Source organism: Miscanthus floridulus, chromosome 7 (assembly GCF_019320115.1).
Source record: "Miscanthus floridulus cultivar M001 chromosome 7, ASM1932011v1, whole genome shotgun sequence".
In the NCBI taxonomy this organism is placed as follows: Eukaryota; Viridiplantae; Streptophyta; class Magnoliopsida; order Poales; family Poaceae; genus Miscanthus; species Miscanthus floridulus.
In genome coordinates, this window is record NC_089586.1 from 78,066,708 (window position 1) to 78,086,046 (window position 19,339).

At 42.9% G+C, this 19,339-nt stretch overlaps 1 protein-coding gene and 1 pseudogene across 3 annotated transcripts; one reads left to right on the plus strand and one right to left on the minus strand.

Moving 5' to 3' along the window:
• The first annotated feature begins 13,091 nt into the window (after nt 1–13,091).
• On the plus strand, nt 13,092–14,249 carry LOC136467124 (ammonium transporter 3 member 3-like; annotated as a pseudogene).
• A 10-nt stretch (nt 14,250–14,259) lies between these two features.
• Nucleotides 14,260–18,956, minus strand: LOC136467122 (protein FAR1-RELATED SEQUENCE 5-like). 3 transcript variants are annotated; one of them, XM_066465675.1, is made up of 3 exons: nt 18,778–18,956; nt 16,365–18,678; nt 14,260–14,494 (listed from the first exon to the last, which is right to left on the minus strand). In XM_066465675.1, the coding sequence occupies exon 2, from the start codon at nt 18,644–18,646 to the stop codon at nt 16,508–16,510; it is 2,139 nt and encodes a 712-aa protein (XP_066321772.1). In that variant the 5' UTR covers nt 18,647–18,678; nt 18,778–18,956; the 3' UTR covers nt 14,260–14,494; nt 16,365–16,507. The 3 variants fall into 3 exon arrangements, with proteins under 3 accessions (XP_066321772.1, XP_066321771.1, XP_066321770.1); XM_066465674.1 differs by having other exon boundaries at nt 18,773–18,956; XM_066465673.1 differs by having other exon boundaries at nt 16,365–18,956.
• Between the last annotated feature and the right edge of the window lie 383 nt (nt 18,957–19,339).

Consider the following 19,339-nt stretch of genomic DNA (forward strand, 5'->3'; position numbering starts at 1 on the left):
TACCAGACATGTCCGGTATGCCTACCAGACGTGTCCGGTATGGCCGAGGCAGCAGACCAGCAACCAACTGTTTGCAGCGATGCTCAAGCCCGATGGCGACCAAGTGATGAGTCAACCTCAGTATCTCATGATACTCATCACTTGTGTCTCATGGCCAAGAAAAGCAAGAAGAAGAATAACAAGAAAGATCAAGAAAAGGAGAAAGCACCAGTAGATGATCAAGATAAGAGTGATGTTGAAGTTGAAGACAACTACAACCTTGATCATCTCAACCATAAAGACAAGTTCATCATCATGAAGATAGTTGAAAAGAATGATGAGCTTGAAGAAGAGATTGAGAAGCAAGAGCAATCGCTTCAAAATCAAGAAAAGTTTCTCATCTCCAAATTGAAAGAGCTAAAGGCAATAAATGAGAGGTATGAAAAATTGTCAATTGAGCATGCTTTAGTTACTAACTCCTCTTCTAGTGTTTCACAACTAGAGAAGGAAAACTTTGAGCTCAAGGCAAGGCTAGATGAACTATCAAGCAAGTATAATGAGCTACAAGCAAATTATGTTCATCTAAAATACTCTCATGAGGAAGTAGTAGAATCAAGCATCATGCTTGAGGTGGCTCATGAGGTTGTGATTACGTCGGTAAAATTCTCTCAACCTCTCACACATCCGCTCACTAGTACACCACCTCAATTAAATATTTCTCGTACTAATGAATGTGCTCCTCAAGCAAGCCAATCTTCGATTGAGCTAAATCTTATAGAAAACATAGAGCTCAAAGAAGAAGTGCAAAGATTAAAGAAAGATGTGATTCGGTTGAAGGGTAAGGAGAAAGCACAACCTTCTCAAGATAACCGTGATAACATGGTGAAGAAGCTTGAGAAGGGTTCAAACCTTGCTTCCTCCAAAGCCCAACAAAAGAATCACATCTCAAGCAAGGCCAACACAACCAAGAGCAAGAAACATGGAAAAAGGATGTGCTATGGTTGTGGATTGTATGGACATGAGTGGGCTATGTGTCCACACAAGAGTTGGGCCGACAAGGTTGAAGCCGCAAATCAAAAGGCTTCTACCAAGAAATGCCCAATGTACAAAGTGGCAAGAAAGAAAGCCCAAGTTGCAACAAGAAGATGCTATGGATGCAATGAGATGGGCCACAAGGTTGATAGATGTCCATACAAGCAAAACAAGCATAGAGCAAACAAAGGCCGCATATGCTATGCTTGTAAAAGAAAGGGGCATCTAAGCTATGAATGCCCAAATGGTAACTCACCTAAGCCTAACACATTTGTTTATCATGATATGCTTAGGAATACCACAAATGGAGTTAGCATTAGTAAGGTGATGTGTTCACCACAAACTAGTGCTAAAGCCATTTGGGTACCTAAGCACTTGTTGACTAACTCAAAAGGACCCAACAAGAGTTGGGTACCAAAGTGTGCTTAGGTTAATGATGTAGGTACTTGGTGATGAGATGAAGCCTTCGGGGTGGTTGAGCAAGCAATTTGACTATATTCACTCAATCTATCAACCAATTCTTATCTTAATCCTTTATATGGTTGACCCAAAGATAATTCATTGAACATCTCATATATTTCATCCTCACCATTGGTAACAAGTACCTAAACCTTTTAGTATAGCCACCTTGTTCATTTCATGTTCTATAGTTCACAAATAGGTACATTTGTGAAATAATGAAAGTGGCTAATTAATTTCACTTGAGATTTATCATGTTTGCCATATGATGCTTTTATTAGCTCTCTAGTAGAGTAATTTATTTGTCGAGATGCAAGTATACAATAAATAAATATTATAGTTAAAACGAAGAATCACAAGCAGCAACTTAATTGGTTCTGTCTTTCACCTATCGGACGTGTCCGGTATGGCCAGGGACAGAAAGTCAGTGTTTCTATTCTGTGTATTTCGGACGTGTCCGGTATACTACCGGACGTGTCCGGTATTGCATGGACCAGAACACTAATTGTGTTCTATCTGAGTATTCGATCCATACATTTTTATATATCCCTAACTTACTCAGAAGCTTGTGTTTTATCAAATCTAAGTGGATTGTGAGCATCTCTTAAACTCACTTTTAACTATGGCAATCTTATTTGGTTTATGGTCAAAATGAAAATTGGCTCTCATTTTTTTATTAGAATAAAAGTGCTTGTTGAAAGTCATTCAAAATACTTGAAGCACTTATTTAGGGGGAGCTAAGTTTCCATTTTGCACCATTGTGGACTAACAAATTTATCTAGCACTCTTTGTAGTCCTTTGGATGAAAAATTGAATTTGTATCAAGCATGATTACTTGGCAATCAAGGTCAACATAAAGATTATCATGCCACATATCTTCTTAGTGGTATTCTTGTGGGCTCAAGGCAAAGGTATGTGTTTACATACATACATTGTAAGAGCATCAAAGGTCCTTTATATGTTAGAATGTGCATTTGTGTGACATAGGAGAGATGTTTTTCAAAACCCCTAACTAGCATGAGTAGGAAGTGTGAATTTGAAAAACTATTTGAATCTTGGTCTTTGTGACCTAGCCTTACCATGTGATGATTATAGCTCTCCTTGATTGTTTGATCAGCTAATCACACATGACATGGCTCTCTTAAGTCCACAATCTACTTTGTCTCACTTTATCTCTCTCAAGCAAGCAAATTATTGATTATGCCATTTATTTGGAAAAGTGAAAATAAATTGATGGCATTCGATAAGAAAAGTGATAGTACTCGGTTTGGATCAAGATCATACACCTTTTTTGACTGAGCAACAATAGAGAAAGGGTTTGGAAGAGTGAGAACACATTTTGGAATTATTCGGGCCAGCCCGCGTATACCGGACGTGTCCGGTATGCTATCGGACGTGTCCGGTATGAGCGGGACTATAAAAACAGAGCGTACCCCTTCGGCCCAATCAGACTTGCCTCCTCCAAACCAACCAGCCGACGCCCTTCTTCTCCCCTAGGGTGACCAAGGATTTCACCAAGGAAAAGAGAGAGATGGAGATTGCATTGGAGAAGGCTTGGATCAAGGATTGGAGGCCCGTGGATTTGGATTTCACATCGCTCTCTCTTCTCTCCTCTCAAGGTACCCTAATCACGGACCTCGTCCGATCTACATGGTTAATGCATGATTTGGAAATTCCTTCGGTAAATATGCTGCATTGGTGATATAGAAGCAATGCCCAATGTTTGGAATTGATCCGTGGCGGTTTGAATCGAGGAACCCCGGTTAGGGTTGCTGGTCGCCCATATCGGACGTGTCCGGTATGCTACCGGACGTGTCCGGTATGGCCCAGCAGAGCAGACTTCCTGCTGATCTCTGACTCAATCCTATCTAGAATGGTTTGTTAGGCTTAGTTTCTTTTGTATCTACGTTTTGCAAACCTTGTGACAATGGTGTGTCGAGGTGATTGTAAAACCTTGGATGAAAGAATCTATGTCTAATTACCATTCAAGAATGAGCTATGGGCATGTATCTAAAATTCTTTGAAATCTTTGGATACAGGACAGCTGCCATGAGTGGACGACAGGAGCCGAGGTCCAAGCACAGGCATGATCCAGCACTTGAGAAGTACAAGAAGGCGAGACAGGATATGCATCCTAGATTTCAGCCGACCAGCAGGAGGTCCACCAGGGCTGCCACTAGTGCAGCAGCTCAGTATGCAGAGGGGTCCGGGAGCTCTTCTTCTGACACAGACACTGATGAGTTCAGAGTGGAGACTAGAGATGAAAGAAAGAGGAAGAGCACTGATAGAGGATCAGATGGTGACAGCTCAGATGAGGAGCAGGTGATTGAGGAGGAGGAGTCTGTTCCTCCAGTTCAGCACTAGCCTGGTCAGGGGATGCATTATGGTCTTCTTGAGACACGTCTGCCCAATGTGCCCTCCTATGTTCCTAGAGTTGACTACAGGGGAAAGGGTATGACCAGGAAGGCTAGAGATGAGCGAAGGGTTGATCCTAGGAGCTTACCTAAGGTTCAGTACGATCACCGCTTCCAGACAGCCTTTCACTTGGACTTCTACTCCAGTGTGATTCTTACCAGGAACCCAGTAATTGCCAGGTCTCAGTGGATTGACTGGCAATATATTAGAGAGTTGTAGAAGGCCTCAGTTGATTATGCTATTGCCATCTGCCAGAGCACAGGAGTTTATGAGATCATGGAGTTCCAGCATGACTGGAACACAGAGGTAGTAGCTCAGTTCTATGCTACTCTATTTGTTGAGGAGGATGAGCGGTGGATGCACTGGATGCTTGAGGGCCAGTGGTACAGTGTTGACTATGATGTTTTTGCCGCCCATCTTGGCTTCTCAGAGGATGATCTCCAGAGGGACAGGATCCACACCGAGCAGGTGTTACCTCCTGAGCAGCTCGCCTACATGTATCCTCTTGGTGGTGAGAGAGGAGCTGTGGGGAAGGTTCTGGGTCTTCACCCTACCTACAGGTACCTGGATAGGATGTTCAGGAAGACTATTGACTGCAAGGGTAGAGACAAGGGCACCATTGCTGATTACTCCAGGAACCTACTCCACAGGATGGCACCTGATGCTCGGCCCTTCAGCGTGTTTGATTTTATTTGGTCCGAGATCAGGAGTGTTGGAGAGAGGCCCCTCAAGAGCTATGGTTTTGCTCCTTATATCATGCATATGATTGAGCAGGTGACAGGGCACACATTCAAGTATGATAAGATTCACAAGGTCTTGAAGATTATTGCAGATCTACCTGAGACTAGGTTACCTCCAGCAGGACTAGGAGGAGCAGCAGCAGCACCAGAGGCAGTTGCACCTGAGAGTGGTGCACCAGCCGGAGCTTCACCTTCACCATGTGCACCTTCACGTTCTACTTCACGCCGTGGCAGTCCTCCTTCGCCTATCCACAGGCTTTTTAGCTCCATTTTTGGGATGTGCCGTGACATCCAGACTAGGCAGCAGAAGGAGAGGGAGGCTAGGAGGAAGGACACTCGGACTTTGAAGCAAATTGCTTCTAATCTTGAGCTTGATCCTCCTAGGTCTCCTCTATCAGATGAGGCAGCTAGTGAGCCTAAGACTGAGGAGCAGCAGCAGGCTAGATATGATAGAGAGTATGTTGAGTTCATACAGCGACAGCAGCAGCAGCAGGCACCTGAGCACCCTGACACTCTACCTCTTCAGGCTCGTGTGCCTACTCACTCTCAGCCACGTCCCAGCACTGCAGATGACTATGCTATAGATTGGTGGAGTGACCTAACAGGTGGTGGTGGCCTCTACGGGTCTGGTGGCTATGACCCGTCTGGTGCGGGTGGTTCTCGTCCAGCCGGTGTTGCACGCTCAGTTGATGAGGATGCTGGTCGAGATGATGATGATGAGTGATCTCAGCTTTCCGTGACAGCTTGTAGCCCCTTTGTCCTTAGTATGTCATTGTTGGACCTTTGTGGTGATAGATGACAAAGGGGGAGAGAGACTGATTAAAGCTTCAGAATAGTTTCATTTGTTTATCTTTGTACCTGAAGATATGTACTGCAGGCTGTAGTTTGTTTTTGAGCTTCATTGATGTATCTTGGATTTGAGATAGATTATATCATGTGAGAGATGAGACTTACTTATGCTTTATCTATGTATCTCTTGAGACATGATCTTTATCTATATATATCAGTGGTTTCTGGACTTGAGAAAATTTGTAATGAGTGCTATGTGTGAATTACATATGTCATATTTATTTTCATAAGGACTATGCATGCTAGAATGAAAATATTTGATGTGATGCCTTTATATTTATTCTTGTGATATATCTTGTCATATGCATCACGGTTTCACTTTGTCACACACACATGCACCCCACGGATGCAATGATTTAGGGGGAGTCTCCTATATGTTTTAGTATGTGCAATTGACATTTGAGGTCATTTTGTGAATTCTAATCTTAAGCACATATTAAGGGGGAGCCTCTCATAAATCATTGAACCCAAAAGTTTAAATGTTTATATCATTTTGTAAGCTTTAATCAAGTTGTCATTAATCACCAAAAAGGGGGAGATTGAAAGTGCATCTAGCCCTTTAGTGGGTTTTGGATGATTGAATGACAACATGATTAAAGGACTAACCCGTTTGCTAAGTGTGAACAGGTAATAGATTATCTCACAGGTACTTAATGAAAGCCAAAATGATGTGTTGTTGTATAAACAATCTAGTTCAAGCACAAGACAACAATGCAAATGGAATTCATGCTAAGGCTTAATTATTGTGGGATTTCCATGTTCTATGTGAAAGCAAGCTCATGATTATTAGTTAATGAGACATAAGGGATTGCATATGGAATGGTCTCATATTTGAAGCTTGCTAAATTAAAATGAAAAAGATAACAATACATATGAATGGATGATTCAACACAAGATGTGACTTGATGGCTTGAGATGGTGAAGATAGCAAGGAAAGGCTTCGAGGTACTAAGCAAGGGTGAAGGGCAAGCGACGGCTTGGCGGCCGAAGAACCTAGCTAGGGTGAAGAAGAAAGTACTTGCATTTAGTTGAGGTACTACTCAAGCTAAGATGGTCATATTGATGTGAAGGATCAAATCTATGATGAAGTATTTGATGGAAGTGACTTGATACATTTGGGATTATTCAAACTTGATGAATGGAATCAAGTCACATGCTCAAGATAGCTATGCTCAAGTGAAAAGATCAACATCAACATGTTAGCACCCTTACTTGATGAAGATTGGAAGGGACGGCATCAATTCAAAAAGAATAACTCAAGTGGTACAAATTCATATTTCCGTTTATCTTGAGTTTAATAGGTATGCCGTACTATTAAGAGGGATGCATCATGTTGATAGATAATGTTTCATAAGTGCTCAAGCCAACCCATGTGAGTTTTGAGTATTTGAGCGACAAAAGTGCTAACTGTTTTTTTGCTGGTCTGGCAATACCGGACGTGTCCGGTATTCATACCGGACGTGTCCGGTATTTGTCCAGCAGCTGTAAAACTGTTGTTCTCGGGTTGGTTAGTCGGGAGTTCCGACGTAGGTCGGGAGTTCCGACGGTCGGGAGTTCCGGCATGGGTCGGGAGTTCCGACGTGTCGCACTTCAACTGACTTGGAGGGTTCTCTGTCCTGGTCATACCGGACGTGTCCGGTATTCATACCGGACGTGTCCGGTATGGATGACCAGAAGCCAACGGCTAGTTTTCAAAAGCCGTGAGGGTTGGGAGTTCCGACGTAAGTCGGGAGTTCCAACGGTCGGGAGTTTCGACATGTGTCGGGAGTTCCGACACCTCACTAACTTTAACTCAGTTACATGTTTTTCAAATTTACTGAGGGTCGGGGGTTCCGACTTGTGTCGGGAGTTCCGACGGTCGGAAGTCCCGACATTCTTCAAGAGTTCCGACGCCTCACAACATCGCTGTAACTTAGTTACCGTTGGCGCAGTGTGAGTCATACCAGACGTGTCCGGTATGCATATCGGACGTGTCCGGTATGCATATCGGACGTGTCCGGTATTGCAACGGCTATAAAACGGCTAGTTTTTCAAGGGGGCTATAAATACCCCCAAGCCTCCACCTTTGGAGGCTGCTGATTCTGCTGAGATAGACACACGTTTTTGAGCCTTGCCAACTCTCCTAAACCCTCTCTTAGTGAGTGTGTGATCCAAATTGCAAAATCAATTTGTGGGTTGAGAAAGAATTTGAAAAAGAGAGCAAGCCACCACTTGAGCACTTGTGCATATTGTCAATCTCGTGATTCGCATTTGTTACTCTTGGACTCTTCGGTCCTAGACGGCTAGGCGTCGCCGGAGAGCAACCGAGAGATTGTGGTTGCTTCGGAAAGTTTGTAATGGTCGATTCCGCCGCCTCGGAATCATTTAGTGGAAGGAGGAAAAGGAGTTGGAAAAGACTCCGGCTAGAGTGACCTTCGTGGTACCCTCTAGGGCTGACCTTCGCTGGGTCGCCCGCAGCCCCCTCAACGGAGAGTAGGACTCGAACGAGTCCGAACTTCAGTAAAACAAATATCGTGTCTTAATTCGCATTTCATTTGATATTTGTGTTGCTCTAGCTGTGCTGCAGGTTCTTTGTGTATATTGTCATCTCCATTAGGTGCCTGCAGTTTGGTTTGAAGATTGAAATCGAAAGGAGCAAGTTCGGGGCTGATCTGCAGAAATCGTGTATACCGGACACGTCCGGTATTCATACCAGACACGTCCGGTATTTCCTGACAGCGCTGAAAATATTTATTCTCTGTTCTAACTTGGTGTTGCAGGGTTGTAGCTTCTAGATATATTCTTTATACCTTGTTTAATTTGTGGCTAACTTGTGAGGGGTGGTAGTACTCTTGATTTGGAGTTTCCATTTTGGAAACTCCCCTTTCTAATTGTTTCCGCATTTAAAGGTGTTAATTATCAGAAACGCCTATTCACCCCCCTCTAGGCGGCATCCTAGGTCCTTTCATCCTCGTATGGAGGTACGACATCCTCTATCTCTCTGACCCTTTCACTTTCCATGCTCGTGGAGGTTGGTCGTGATTGCGGGTGTCCTGGTTGCACGCCCAAGATTGTTGGGATAGGGGTTATGGTGGTTTCAGATGACAGATTTGTCTGTACCTTCTTTGTCTTTGGGGAGGAAATATATAGTCCTCGTCATAATTTGTAAGTATTCTTCTATCTGCAGCATGGACTTCTTCCAGATTCATAGATAAGTGTTTCTAAATGCGTTCAGTATTATATGATTTACCTTTAGTTACCAAGTGTTCTTCAATCTACAGCATGACCGAGTGATTATTGGTGCTGTAGCATAATTTTGATGCTCCTATGTATGAGACTGAAGTTTCTTTTCAAATTATATGTGTATGTGCGTGCTTGCTTTGCCCCTAATAGTTGTTTTCATGATATAGTGCCCGTTTTTATATGTATAATCTATTTATTTAGCATGATATGTCAAGCATAAATTTTATAATTATATCTTCAACACAATGATATTCATTAATAAATAGAACATTTGAGACGGTGCTTATGTATAATTTATTTATCATGGATGTGTCAATAACAAATTCCTTAGTTATTTTCAATACAATGAGCGTTATTAGTAAATAGAATATTTGAAGTAGTGCTAATTTCCGGTGCTATTTTTTATACATGTTTTTTATGTGGACAGGTTGTGGTAAATCTCATTCCTTTGGAAACCAATGGAGCTACAGGCAATATATATAGGTGTGTGTAGCCTTGCTAAAGTATGTTCAGTTATTGTTGATTCTTAGATATCTATTGCACTCCTTTTGGGGTTTTTTATACTATACACATTACTATGGATCTTGCTTCTTGCCATGTGAAGAGAGCAGTTAAATGATAAATATCTGTTCCACTTAACTGTTGTTTCTAGAATTTTATGCCATCAATTTAGGTGTGCTTCCCTAGATTTGTGTATCTATGATAAAAAAAACAGGTCACCCTGCATGTGTACAGCCACATCATGGCTGTCAACTAAATTTTTTTTCTCCCATGTCAGGTTCATGTTGCTGTCATTTTTATCCAAAAGTTTGTCCATTGTTGTACATCTAGCCCCCCCCCCCCCCCCCCCAATTTAGCTTCTTGCCATGTGAAGAGAGCAGTTAAATGATAAATATTTGTTCCACTTAACTGTTGTTTCTAGAATTTTATGCCATCAATTTAGGTGTGCTTCCCTAGATTTGTGTATCTATGATAAAAAACAGGTCACCCTCCATGTGTACAGCCACATCATGGTTGTCAACTAATTTTTTTTTCTCCCATGTCAGGTTCATGTTGCTGTCATTTTTATCCAAAACTTTGTCCATTGTTTGACATTTAGCCCTCCCAATTTATTTTCATACGATGTATTTGATTTCAAATTCTCCGGTGTGCCTATGACTGTCCATTCGAACTTAGGTCGATAACTATTCATATGTCAGCCGCTATCTAAGTTTGATTACAAGAAAGGGGTAGAGTTAACATGCTCACCCTATTTAAGTTCTTTTATGCTCTCAACAATTTAACTGTATCTTATCTGCTGCTAAGTCGGGGTCATTTCTGTGTGTACGTGATTGAAAAGGTCTTCTCTCCTTACTTTAGGTCCATGAATATTATCCGAAACGTACCATTCATTCTTTTCTTACTCGAGTATTAGAAGTAATGATCCATATAAATCGACATTAAGAGATAAGACAGTATGCATCCACAAATTAATATTCGTACACATAATTGTTTCAACTATTTTCATAAGACACTATTTTTTTTAACAGCATGTCAGCAAGAGTATTCATATACTTTGTAGAACTTTCTCTAGAGTCAATTTGACTGAATATATTATCTTAGGTACCATTAGGTACCTTACATGGTTAGATCTATTTCTTTTGTATTGACCTTTCTCGAAATATAAAAGATGATGATAAGCTTCAAATGATGTATTTGTTTACTTTATGGAAATGGCAGAACAGAAGCCTATAGAACCCATCAATTTGAAACATGCTCATGCGCAGTTGGTCCAGTATTCAGTTTCATTAGTAGGAGTTCCTTTTTAATTATTCTCTGTATATTCATTAGTAGGAGTTCTTTTTTAATTATTCTCTGTATATTCAGTGTGTTCCTTGGATTAGGATATAGAGCCCTAATTGGATTAGGATATAGAACACTAATAAGGTTTCATATGGCCGTCCTTGCTTTTTCAGGCAATCCACCATAGCATTTGTAGACCTTTTTGCAGATTTCACATAAAGGTACCGCTTTTTAATTTACCATTGTTACAGTTTCGTCAGCCTCATCGAACCATGCTTATGTGCAATTACAGTATTTCCCTTTACCCAACGAAGCGTTATTGAGCAAAACTACAATATGATTCTTATTGAATAGTTTTTTTCTTGTGGGGATATTTTACAAACTATATTTTGGTAACCAGTATGCTTTATTTGTGTATTGCAACACAAGAGACCGACCGTGTAATGGAGATTAGAAACAAACAGGATCTTAGGAGGAGCCATTGATGTTCCGATTTTACAGCTTCCTTTTCCAACCTTGCCGATGCTACTGACAACTTCAGGGTTCCTTCCTGGTGCCTACTGTAGGATGTAAACTTCTTCCTTGTTTTTAAATTGGCATATTTATTGCAATATAATAGTTATGTGCTGTCCGATTCTGCCTATTGCATTTGTAAACTGTCTCCACCATACAACTAGATTACCCAAATACAATTATTTCTTCAGTCAGTAATTTCTTTTCCCTCCAACCAGGTTACAGTAGTTATGAAGGTGGCGGCTTCACTGAAACATGTGCGGGATCATACATGTCAGATGACTCATATTTCCCAAAGCGTCTCCAACATATATATCCACCAAGTTATCCAGACCACAACAGCAAAAGGTAGTACTGTATAGAGAAGTTCAAAACCGATTCCAGTCTTTGATTGTAATAGACAGGCCATCGTACTCTCATCTACCATTATTTAGCTAGAACCGTCTCATGCAGTCCTAAACTTAAATGCCTATTTATCCAGATACTTTGACAAAGCGTCTTCGTAATATCCAGACCCACCCATGTCTACTACTATAGTACAACCTAGATCTGCACAACTCTACTGATACTTTATCTTCAGACTCTGTTCTCTTCTGATGTCATTCAAGTTTCTTATGTGTATATTAGGACCTTAATCTATTGTACTGCAAACCTATCCATATTATGTTAGACCTCAGTTCACCCAAATTCCCAACTGCACGGGCGCGTGGAGGCGCGCGCCCTGCCACTAGTCAGCATACACTTGGCACTAGTAGGTCGCAGTTGCAGCACCCGGTCAGAGGTCAACTCGATGCTGACACTTCACTTTGAGCTTTTCTTTAGGCTCCACGGATTTTTCGGCGATCTCAAATGTGTTCAGAGAGTGTGGAAGCACCCCTTGAAGAAGATTCATGAGTGTCCACGTGGAATCTTTTTTATTTGGGATTCACGGTCACGACACTTCCAAAGTCAAAGTGTGTCGTTTTAATTTACAGCCGAATGCGACGGAAAACAAGCCTAGCATGCAGGGAAGGAGGCCGGGTTTAGTTATTCCTCCTAAAATTTACTCCTTATCGTATCGGATATTTGACACATATATAGAGTATTAAATATAAATGACGTATCTAGTGCAGAGAACTTCAGTTCTGTGCGGGGTCTGGGGAAGAGTGTCAATGGCAAGCCTTATCCTCGCCTGTGCAGTGCGAGGAGACCGCGACTCGAACACGGGACCTTTCGGTCACAGATGGTAAGACTCTACCGCTTGCACCAGGTCCGCCCTTCATAGAGTATTAAATATAGACTAAAAAATAATTAATTGCACAGATTGCGACTTATTTACGAGATGATTTTTTAAGCCTAATTAGTCCATGATTTAACAATGTGATACTACAGTGACATGTGTTAATGATGAATTAATTAGCTTAATAAATTTGTCTCGATGATTATTGATGACTTCTGTAATTTGTTTTATTATTACTATCTGAACACTCCCATGTGACACCCGATACGATACCTGATGTGACATCCTTAAACTTTAGTCCCTGGATTTAAACACCACCTTAAAACGTGACGATGAGCGGCCACCCCGGCCGCCGACGGGCAACGTAGAAACCAGGCATGCTTTCACACAGTCTTCGGCAACAAATCGGTCCTGTTTGAATGCAAAGTATTTTCGAAGTATCGGAGAAATACTATGATTTTATAAAATACTTTGGTTTTTAAAATCTACTGGGTGTTTGGATGCAACAAATCTTTTAGTCTCTAGAACCATGATTTTGTGTCTCTTTAGTTTATAAAACCACAATTTTATGATACTACAGTTTTCAAAACCGCATCATCCAAACATTCCTAATCTTGAGAAGAGAGGAGCGATGGTGTGTAGTGCCATGTAACAGTAACACACGTATAACACAAGAATGAAGAGAAGACTACCCTTGATGCCTCCACTCTTAACTAGAAAACTGCAAAGCAAACGCTGAAAAACTAACATGCCGAACCAAATCAAGATCAAAATAATAATAATAAAAACACACGTACTTCCAATCCTACACATCACAATATAAATAAAGGTTACAAAAATACTAATCATGCCGAGATGACACACTAACACCTTTGATTCAGTCGTTTGGAGAAGCACGCGATGTATATAAACAACCTAGCCAGCTACTCCTAATCTCGGAAGCACTTGTCATCGCTCGATTGCATTCGTTTCTAGGATGGTGATGCCAGTAATCCTAGCTAGACAGGGAATAGTAGGCGACGAAAGTTGCAGCTGCCTACTTCATGCCACGACATATCAACCGAAGTCATCTCAGACGGAAAACGAAAGTCTACAACACCTACTCGAGGTCAACCAAAATGCCAAACCAAGTCCATTTCTGTGTTCTGCTTTTAATTTATTCTGCAGGAGAACAACCAGCGTGCAAACTCCCGGTTCCTCTTGATGAGACAGAGACAGAGACAAGCCTTAAAAGCTTTTCTAGCGAACTTCAGTGCAGCTCACCTCTTCTTCCTCCTGCTTTGTGCTTTCTGCCCTCTCCACCTACCAATCTTTCGATCGAGTGCCCCAGCCAGCCATGGCAGCAGGTGCGGTACCGCTCGCGTACCAGACCTCGACGTCGTCGCCGGAGTGGCCGAACAAGGGCGACAATGCGTGGCAGATGACCTCGGCGACGCTGGTGGGCCTGCAGAGCATGCCGGGGCTGGTGATCCTGTACGGCAGCATCGTGAAGAAGAAGTGGGCCATCAACTCGGAGTTCATGGCGCTGTACGCCTTCGCCGCCGTGTGGATCTGCTGGGTGGTGTGGGCCTACAACATGTCGTTCGGCGACAGGCTGCTGCCCTTCTGGGGGCAAAGCCAGGCCCGCCCTCGGGCAGAGCTTCCTGGTGGCGCGGTCGCAGCTCACGGCCACCGCCGTGCTGTACCGCGACGGGTCCACCGAGGCGGAGATGCTCCGCCCGCTCTACCCGGCCGCCACCATGGTGTACTTCCAGTGCATGTTCGCCAGCATCACCGTCATCATCCTCGCAGGCTCGCTGCTGGCGCGCATGAACATCAAGGCGTGGATGGCGTTCGTGCCGCTCTGGATCACCTTCTCCTACACCGTCTGCGCCTTCTCGCTCTGGGGCGGCGGGTTCCTCTTCCAGTGGGGCGCATGAACAAGATATTCTCGCTCGGGGTGTTCGGCTGGCTGGTGGCTGGCCGGCCGGCCCACTCACGAAATCACTGTTCACGTCCTCTGCAACCTCTTCCTCTCCATCCCGGATTCCAGAGGTGCATTTTATGGCGGTGATGGTGGATCACAGTTTGGAGATTGCTGGCGCACTCTTCGTCATTGCCTGGAACATTGTTATCACTTCCATAATCTGTGTTCTTATTGGCCTAGTCCTGCCCCTCCGAATTTCTGATCAACAGCTGCTTATCGGGGATGATGCTGTACATGGTGAGGAGGCCTATGCTATATGGGCAGAAGGTGAGCTCAACGACGTAACCCGCCATGATGAGAGCAGACATAGCAGCGTTGCTGTAGGAGTCACACAGAATGTTTGAGCATAGTTCTTGTAAGGTTAAAACACAAAGTGCATTTGTTTGCTAACTGCTATCAATTAATGAGACAAAATTGTATGCAATGAAGCACCTGTTGATGGAGGAAAGTAGGGTGTCAGGTTTTTTTTTGGAATCTGGAATCTTTTCTGCTTTCATGATTATCTTTTTTTAGAATACTTTCATGATTATCTATGCTGTACATTTGAAGCTGTAGAAACAAGATATTCTTTGCCACAAGTTGTTGCAGTTGTTCAAGCACTGTTTATGGAGGAAAGTAGAGTGTCAGGTTTTTTTTTTGGAATCTGGAATCTTTTCTGCTTTCATGATTATCTTTTTTTAGAATACTTTCATGATTATCTATGCTGTACATTTGAAGCTGTAGAAACAAGATATTCTTTGCCACAAGTTGTTGCAGTTGTTCAAGCACTGTTTATGGAGGAAAGTAGAGTGTCAGGTTTTTTTTTGGAATCTGGAATCTTTTCTGCTTTCATGATTATCTTTTTTTAGAATACTTTCATGATTATCTATGCTGTACATTTGAAGCTGTAGAAACAAGATATTCTTTGCCACAAGTTGTTGCAGTTGTTCATGCTTGACACATGGAGAAACTTCACTTCAATAACACTCTTTATACAAGTGAAAAGCTGTGTTAGTTGAATTTTATTTTGCTTACCACAATAACCATAATAAAGATAAGCATGTCAGGTGCCCATTTTGCTACACATTAATACATTCATGAAAGAATGAATGTGTGCGCCCAATTTATATGGGTGTATTAGGACAGAATTCTGAGCCAAATGTGGCACAGCAGAAATGTAGAATCCTTTCCAGTGTGGATTCTCAAACTGGATTAGCACAGGTTGCCTGCCCTACATAACACAATATTCCCTCCATTCCAAACTATAAGACGTTTTAGCTTTTTTAGATACATTGCTTTTATTATGTATAGTGTATATATAAGTGCATAGTAAAATCAATGTATCTAGAAAAGCCAAAATGTCTTATAATTTGAAATTTAGGGAGTATATATTTTAGACAAATACTGGGATACCTGTTTTCAGTATGTTATATTATAGGGCCCAATTTTGATTTAGTTATCAGTGTATATAAGCATGTGCCAGCTCCTAGTACTGAGTTCACATATTAAATCAGAGAGAGGTGCATTGGGGGCTAAAGAATTAACAACTTTTTCTGCTGGCAACTTGCCAAAAAGAACAGTTATCTTTCTACTTCTAAAAAAAAACTCGACCTGAAGGGGTTAAGACTGCCCCCACAGCATTCCAAATAAGAAGAAGACCTTCTCACCAAGCCGAGAAAACCCCTGAACCCCCGCTCCACCCTTACACGGTGGCTTTCCGTCGCCCAAGTGAGAATTGGGCCGGTTCCCCCCCAACCCCCCCAGTGCTTTGGATATGGGACGGACGAGGGGATTTTTTTAACCTCAACCTGAAATTCGCTCCCACGGGGAGTCGAACCCAAGACCTGAGGAGTGCCGCCGGGTACTCTGACCAACTGGACTAGAGGCCCGGGGCTTTTGGAAATGTAGAATTGTAGATATATCCAAACTAGAACAACCTAAACTCACACAGATTCATCTTAAGCTTATATATCACAAAGTGGCAAATCCTTGTAGGATCTAAACTGATCAATTAACCAAGACATATCACACAAAGTAAATACCTAGTAGAAAATACTAGTGCATTTTCATCATATTGCAACAGTTTAACAGATATAATAACTGATTCATAGTCACTGACAAAGATGTGGCACCAAAGACTGGAATATCGTGTAAAATTCAAGGGAATCACAAGAACTATTACTAGGAAAGTTGAAAGCATGAAACTTACTCAAGCTTGTATCTTTGACAAGCATCCGTTTTCATCTCTTAAGAGTACAGTTTGAGAGACGTTCTGAATGCATCTCTAAAAGAACAAGGAAGTATCTTGTTCATCCTCAGCAGATAAGTCCAGGAGGTTAATTAGTGATTCTTTCAAGTGGCATAAGAAGGTGCATGTTGGGTAACGTTTTCTAGGTATCCCTCCAATTCTTTCTCACCACTCTCAAGAGTCTCCCACAGCACTTTCCTTAATGCCTCCTGCCCTTGGCTCTTCGTGACAAGATCATAAGCATACCTCATAACATAGTTGCAGTATGCAGCTTCATCATTCATACATTCCTGATATGATGATTCATATTGTTTTGGGTTGAAAACCCATTTCTTCGCATCCTTGGTCCACCGCTTCAGTATGTAACTTTCTGGAATTTTGCATATATTCTTGATGCTAAGAGCTTTCAGAGCATGTGGACAGAGTAAACCCATTGTCTCAAACTTACTGCAGCTGCAACTTAATCGCATCGTAGGCATATTGAAATGAACTGTGCAAACTCTTGATCCTCGCCCTTGCATGGTCATCTCAAATTGATATGTGTTGTTATCTTGACAGGGAAGCTCCTTGAATTTTGTGGCGCCACACCCGTCCAGAAAATCTGTCTCAAACAGTTTGTAGATTCTATGTGTATAAACCTTTGCTGCATGATTCAAAATATCACTGTGTCTGATGATACAAGCAGGTGGCTTTTGCAAACACCGTGTATCCTCATCCAATTCTTTTTCCCTCCAATCTTCAGTCTGTTTATCCACAGCAACAGCAATTGCACAAAGAGAAGTCAACTTATCAGTAACATTATTAAATATGTTGCTCATATTGTCACATTGTGGTTCATACTCAATCCCGCCATCAAAGGTGCACTTGTTAAGAGCACTAAACCACTTATGTTTGAGCTTATACAGTTTTTTAAGCCACTTGTTATCCTGCAACTTAAATTCAAAGAGCATTTGAGCCCATGTTTCCTCAAACTCTGTTTCTGAGTCACATCCCTGTATGCACTTGGTGAACATCTTATTGAACGGTTTTGAAACATTAAGAGCACCAAGACGAGACTGAGCATTCTTTTGGATGTGCCAATGAGCAATGCGATGACATGCATTTGGGAAAACCTCCTCAACTGCTTTTGACACAACTTGATCCAGATTTGTGAAAATAGATTGTGGATGTCGGTTCCCCATGGACTCCAAGAAAGACTTGAACAGCCACACAAAAGATGAAGTAGACTCGTCAGCTAAGAGCGCGCAACCATACATAGTGGTCTGCCAATGATGGTTGACGCCAACAAAAGGTGCAAATATCAGGTTCTGTTTGCTCAAGCGATAAGTTGAATCAAACACGACCACATCACCGAAACAGTCATAGTCGGCCCTGCTCCTCCCATCACGCCAAAAGAAATTAGTCATCCGACCACCTCTGTCCAATTGAACATCCCAGTAGAACATGCCATCTTCATTTGCTCTGCTTTTCAGGTGGCTCACAAGGCTCTGCACGTCCCCAGTCCCTACAGTCAGCGTCTTCGCCGTAGCACCATAGCCGAGGAGCAAATCTTGCTTCGGATTCTCCACATTGTTGGTTGCACTAGTACTCCCTGCAGGCAATTGTGGTTGCACCTTATAACCCCCATACAACATCGCCTCCACAGAACTCGACCGGCCTGCTATAAGTGACCTTGCAGAACGCAAAAGGTGTCGTTCCTCAGGCCTTGCCAGGTTGTGGTTATGATCAGATACCAGTCGGATAACCTTCCACTCACCCTGATCATTCACCCTGAACCGCACCATGGCCCTGCAATTGGTCCTGGTGTGGGGGTCGTTGAAATTTGTATCGGTGAGCTTCTCCCCTTCCTTGAGCCCCTCCTTGGAGCAGAAGTAGTCCTTGGTGCGTATCCGCTTGGTGCCGGTGAAGTAGGACTGCTTCCCTTTCCGGATGCTGAACCCCATGCGGTGGCCATAATCGCAGTAGAGCTTGTAAGCGGCCTCTTCGCTGTACACCACCTTCCGGAGCAGCTCTTCCGTGCCCTCCTTGCTGCCCTGCACCGTTGCGGCCTCCTCTTCCTCGTTCTCTGCATCGTCGCCGTAATCGCCCCGCCTCTCGTCGCCGGAGGTGGAAACAGCAACAACCACTTGCGCTTCCGCGGTGGCCACGTCACCCCCGCTGCCACCGACACCGTCGCCGTGCGGCACGACCGCCCCCTCGCCGGCCTGGTCCGCGCCGACGGCGGTGGGCTCGACATGCGACATGGGGAAGGGGCACCCGAGTCCGGTACTAAACTCTACCAGATCGAAGCATGGGTGGATGGATTGCATCAGTAGGGCACCAAGCGGCGTGGAAGGGATTGAATCCGAGTAAGCTAGGGTTGCTTATACCTTACCACCACAAGGAGAAGGGAACCAGTCTAAGTCTGGATGAGTGAATCTCCGCTCTGCCCCAGTGGTGCCAGCGGAACGGAGGAGGACGACGACGAAGGGGACGACCCTGGACGAGAGAGAACTACGGCGGACGGAGGCTGGGGTCTCGCTTGATGTGTGCCGGCCGCTAGCGGCGAACGAAATGCGAAGGGGGAAGGTAAAGTGATGAGACTTTCCGCGTGTGTCATTATAAAAGATCCTAATTCCGGGTGTGTTTCTAAAAAAAAATTTAGCGGTCTTCGACGTCACCAATTTAACTTTTCCGTATCCTCCATGCCACTTTCGTTAGTTTGGGCTCTAACGCCGTCAAACTGTAGGCGTGAAAAAACAAAAATGCCCTTAAGTTCAAATATATTATTAATTTTTTTTGAGCATCTTAACAACTTCAAATGAAAAAACTCAAAACTAGAAAGTTGTAGACCTCGTCGAGATCTATAATTTTCATATAATTTTTTTTTCATTTATTTCCGCAAAAAAATAATATGATTTTTCTAAGATATATTAATCATATCAAATCATATTTTT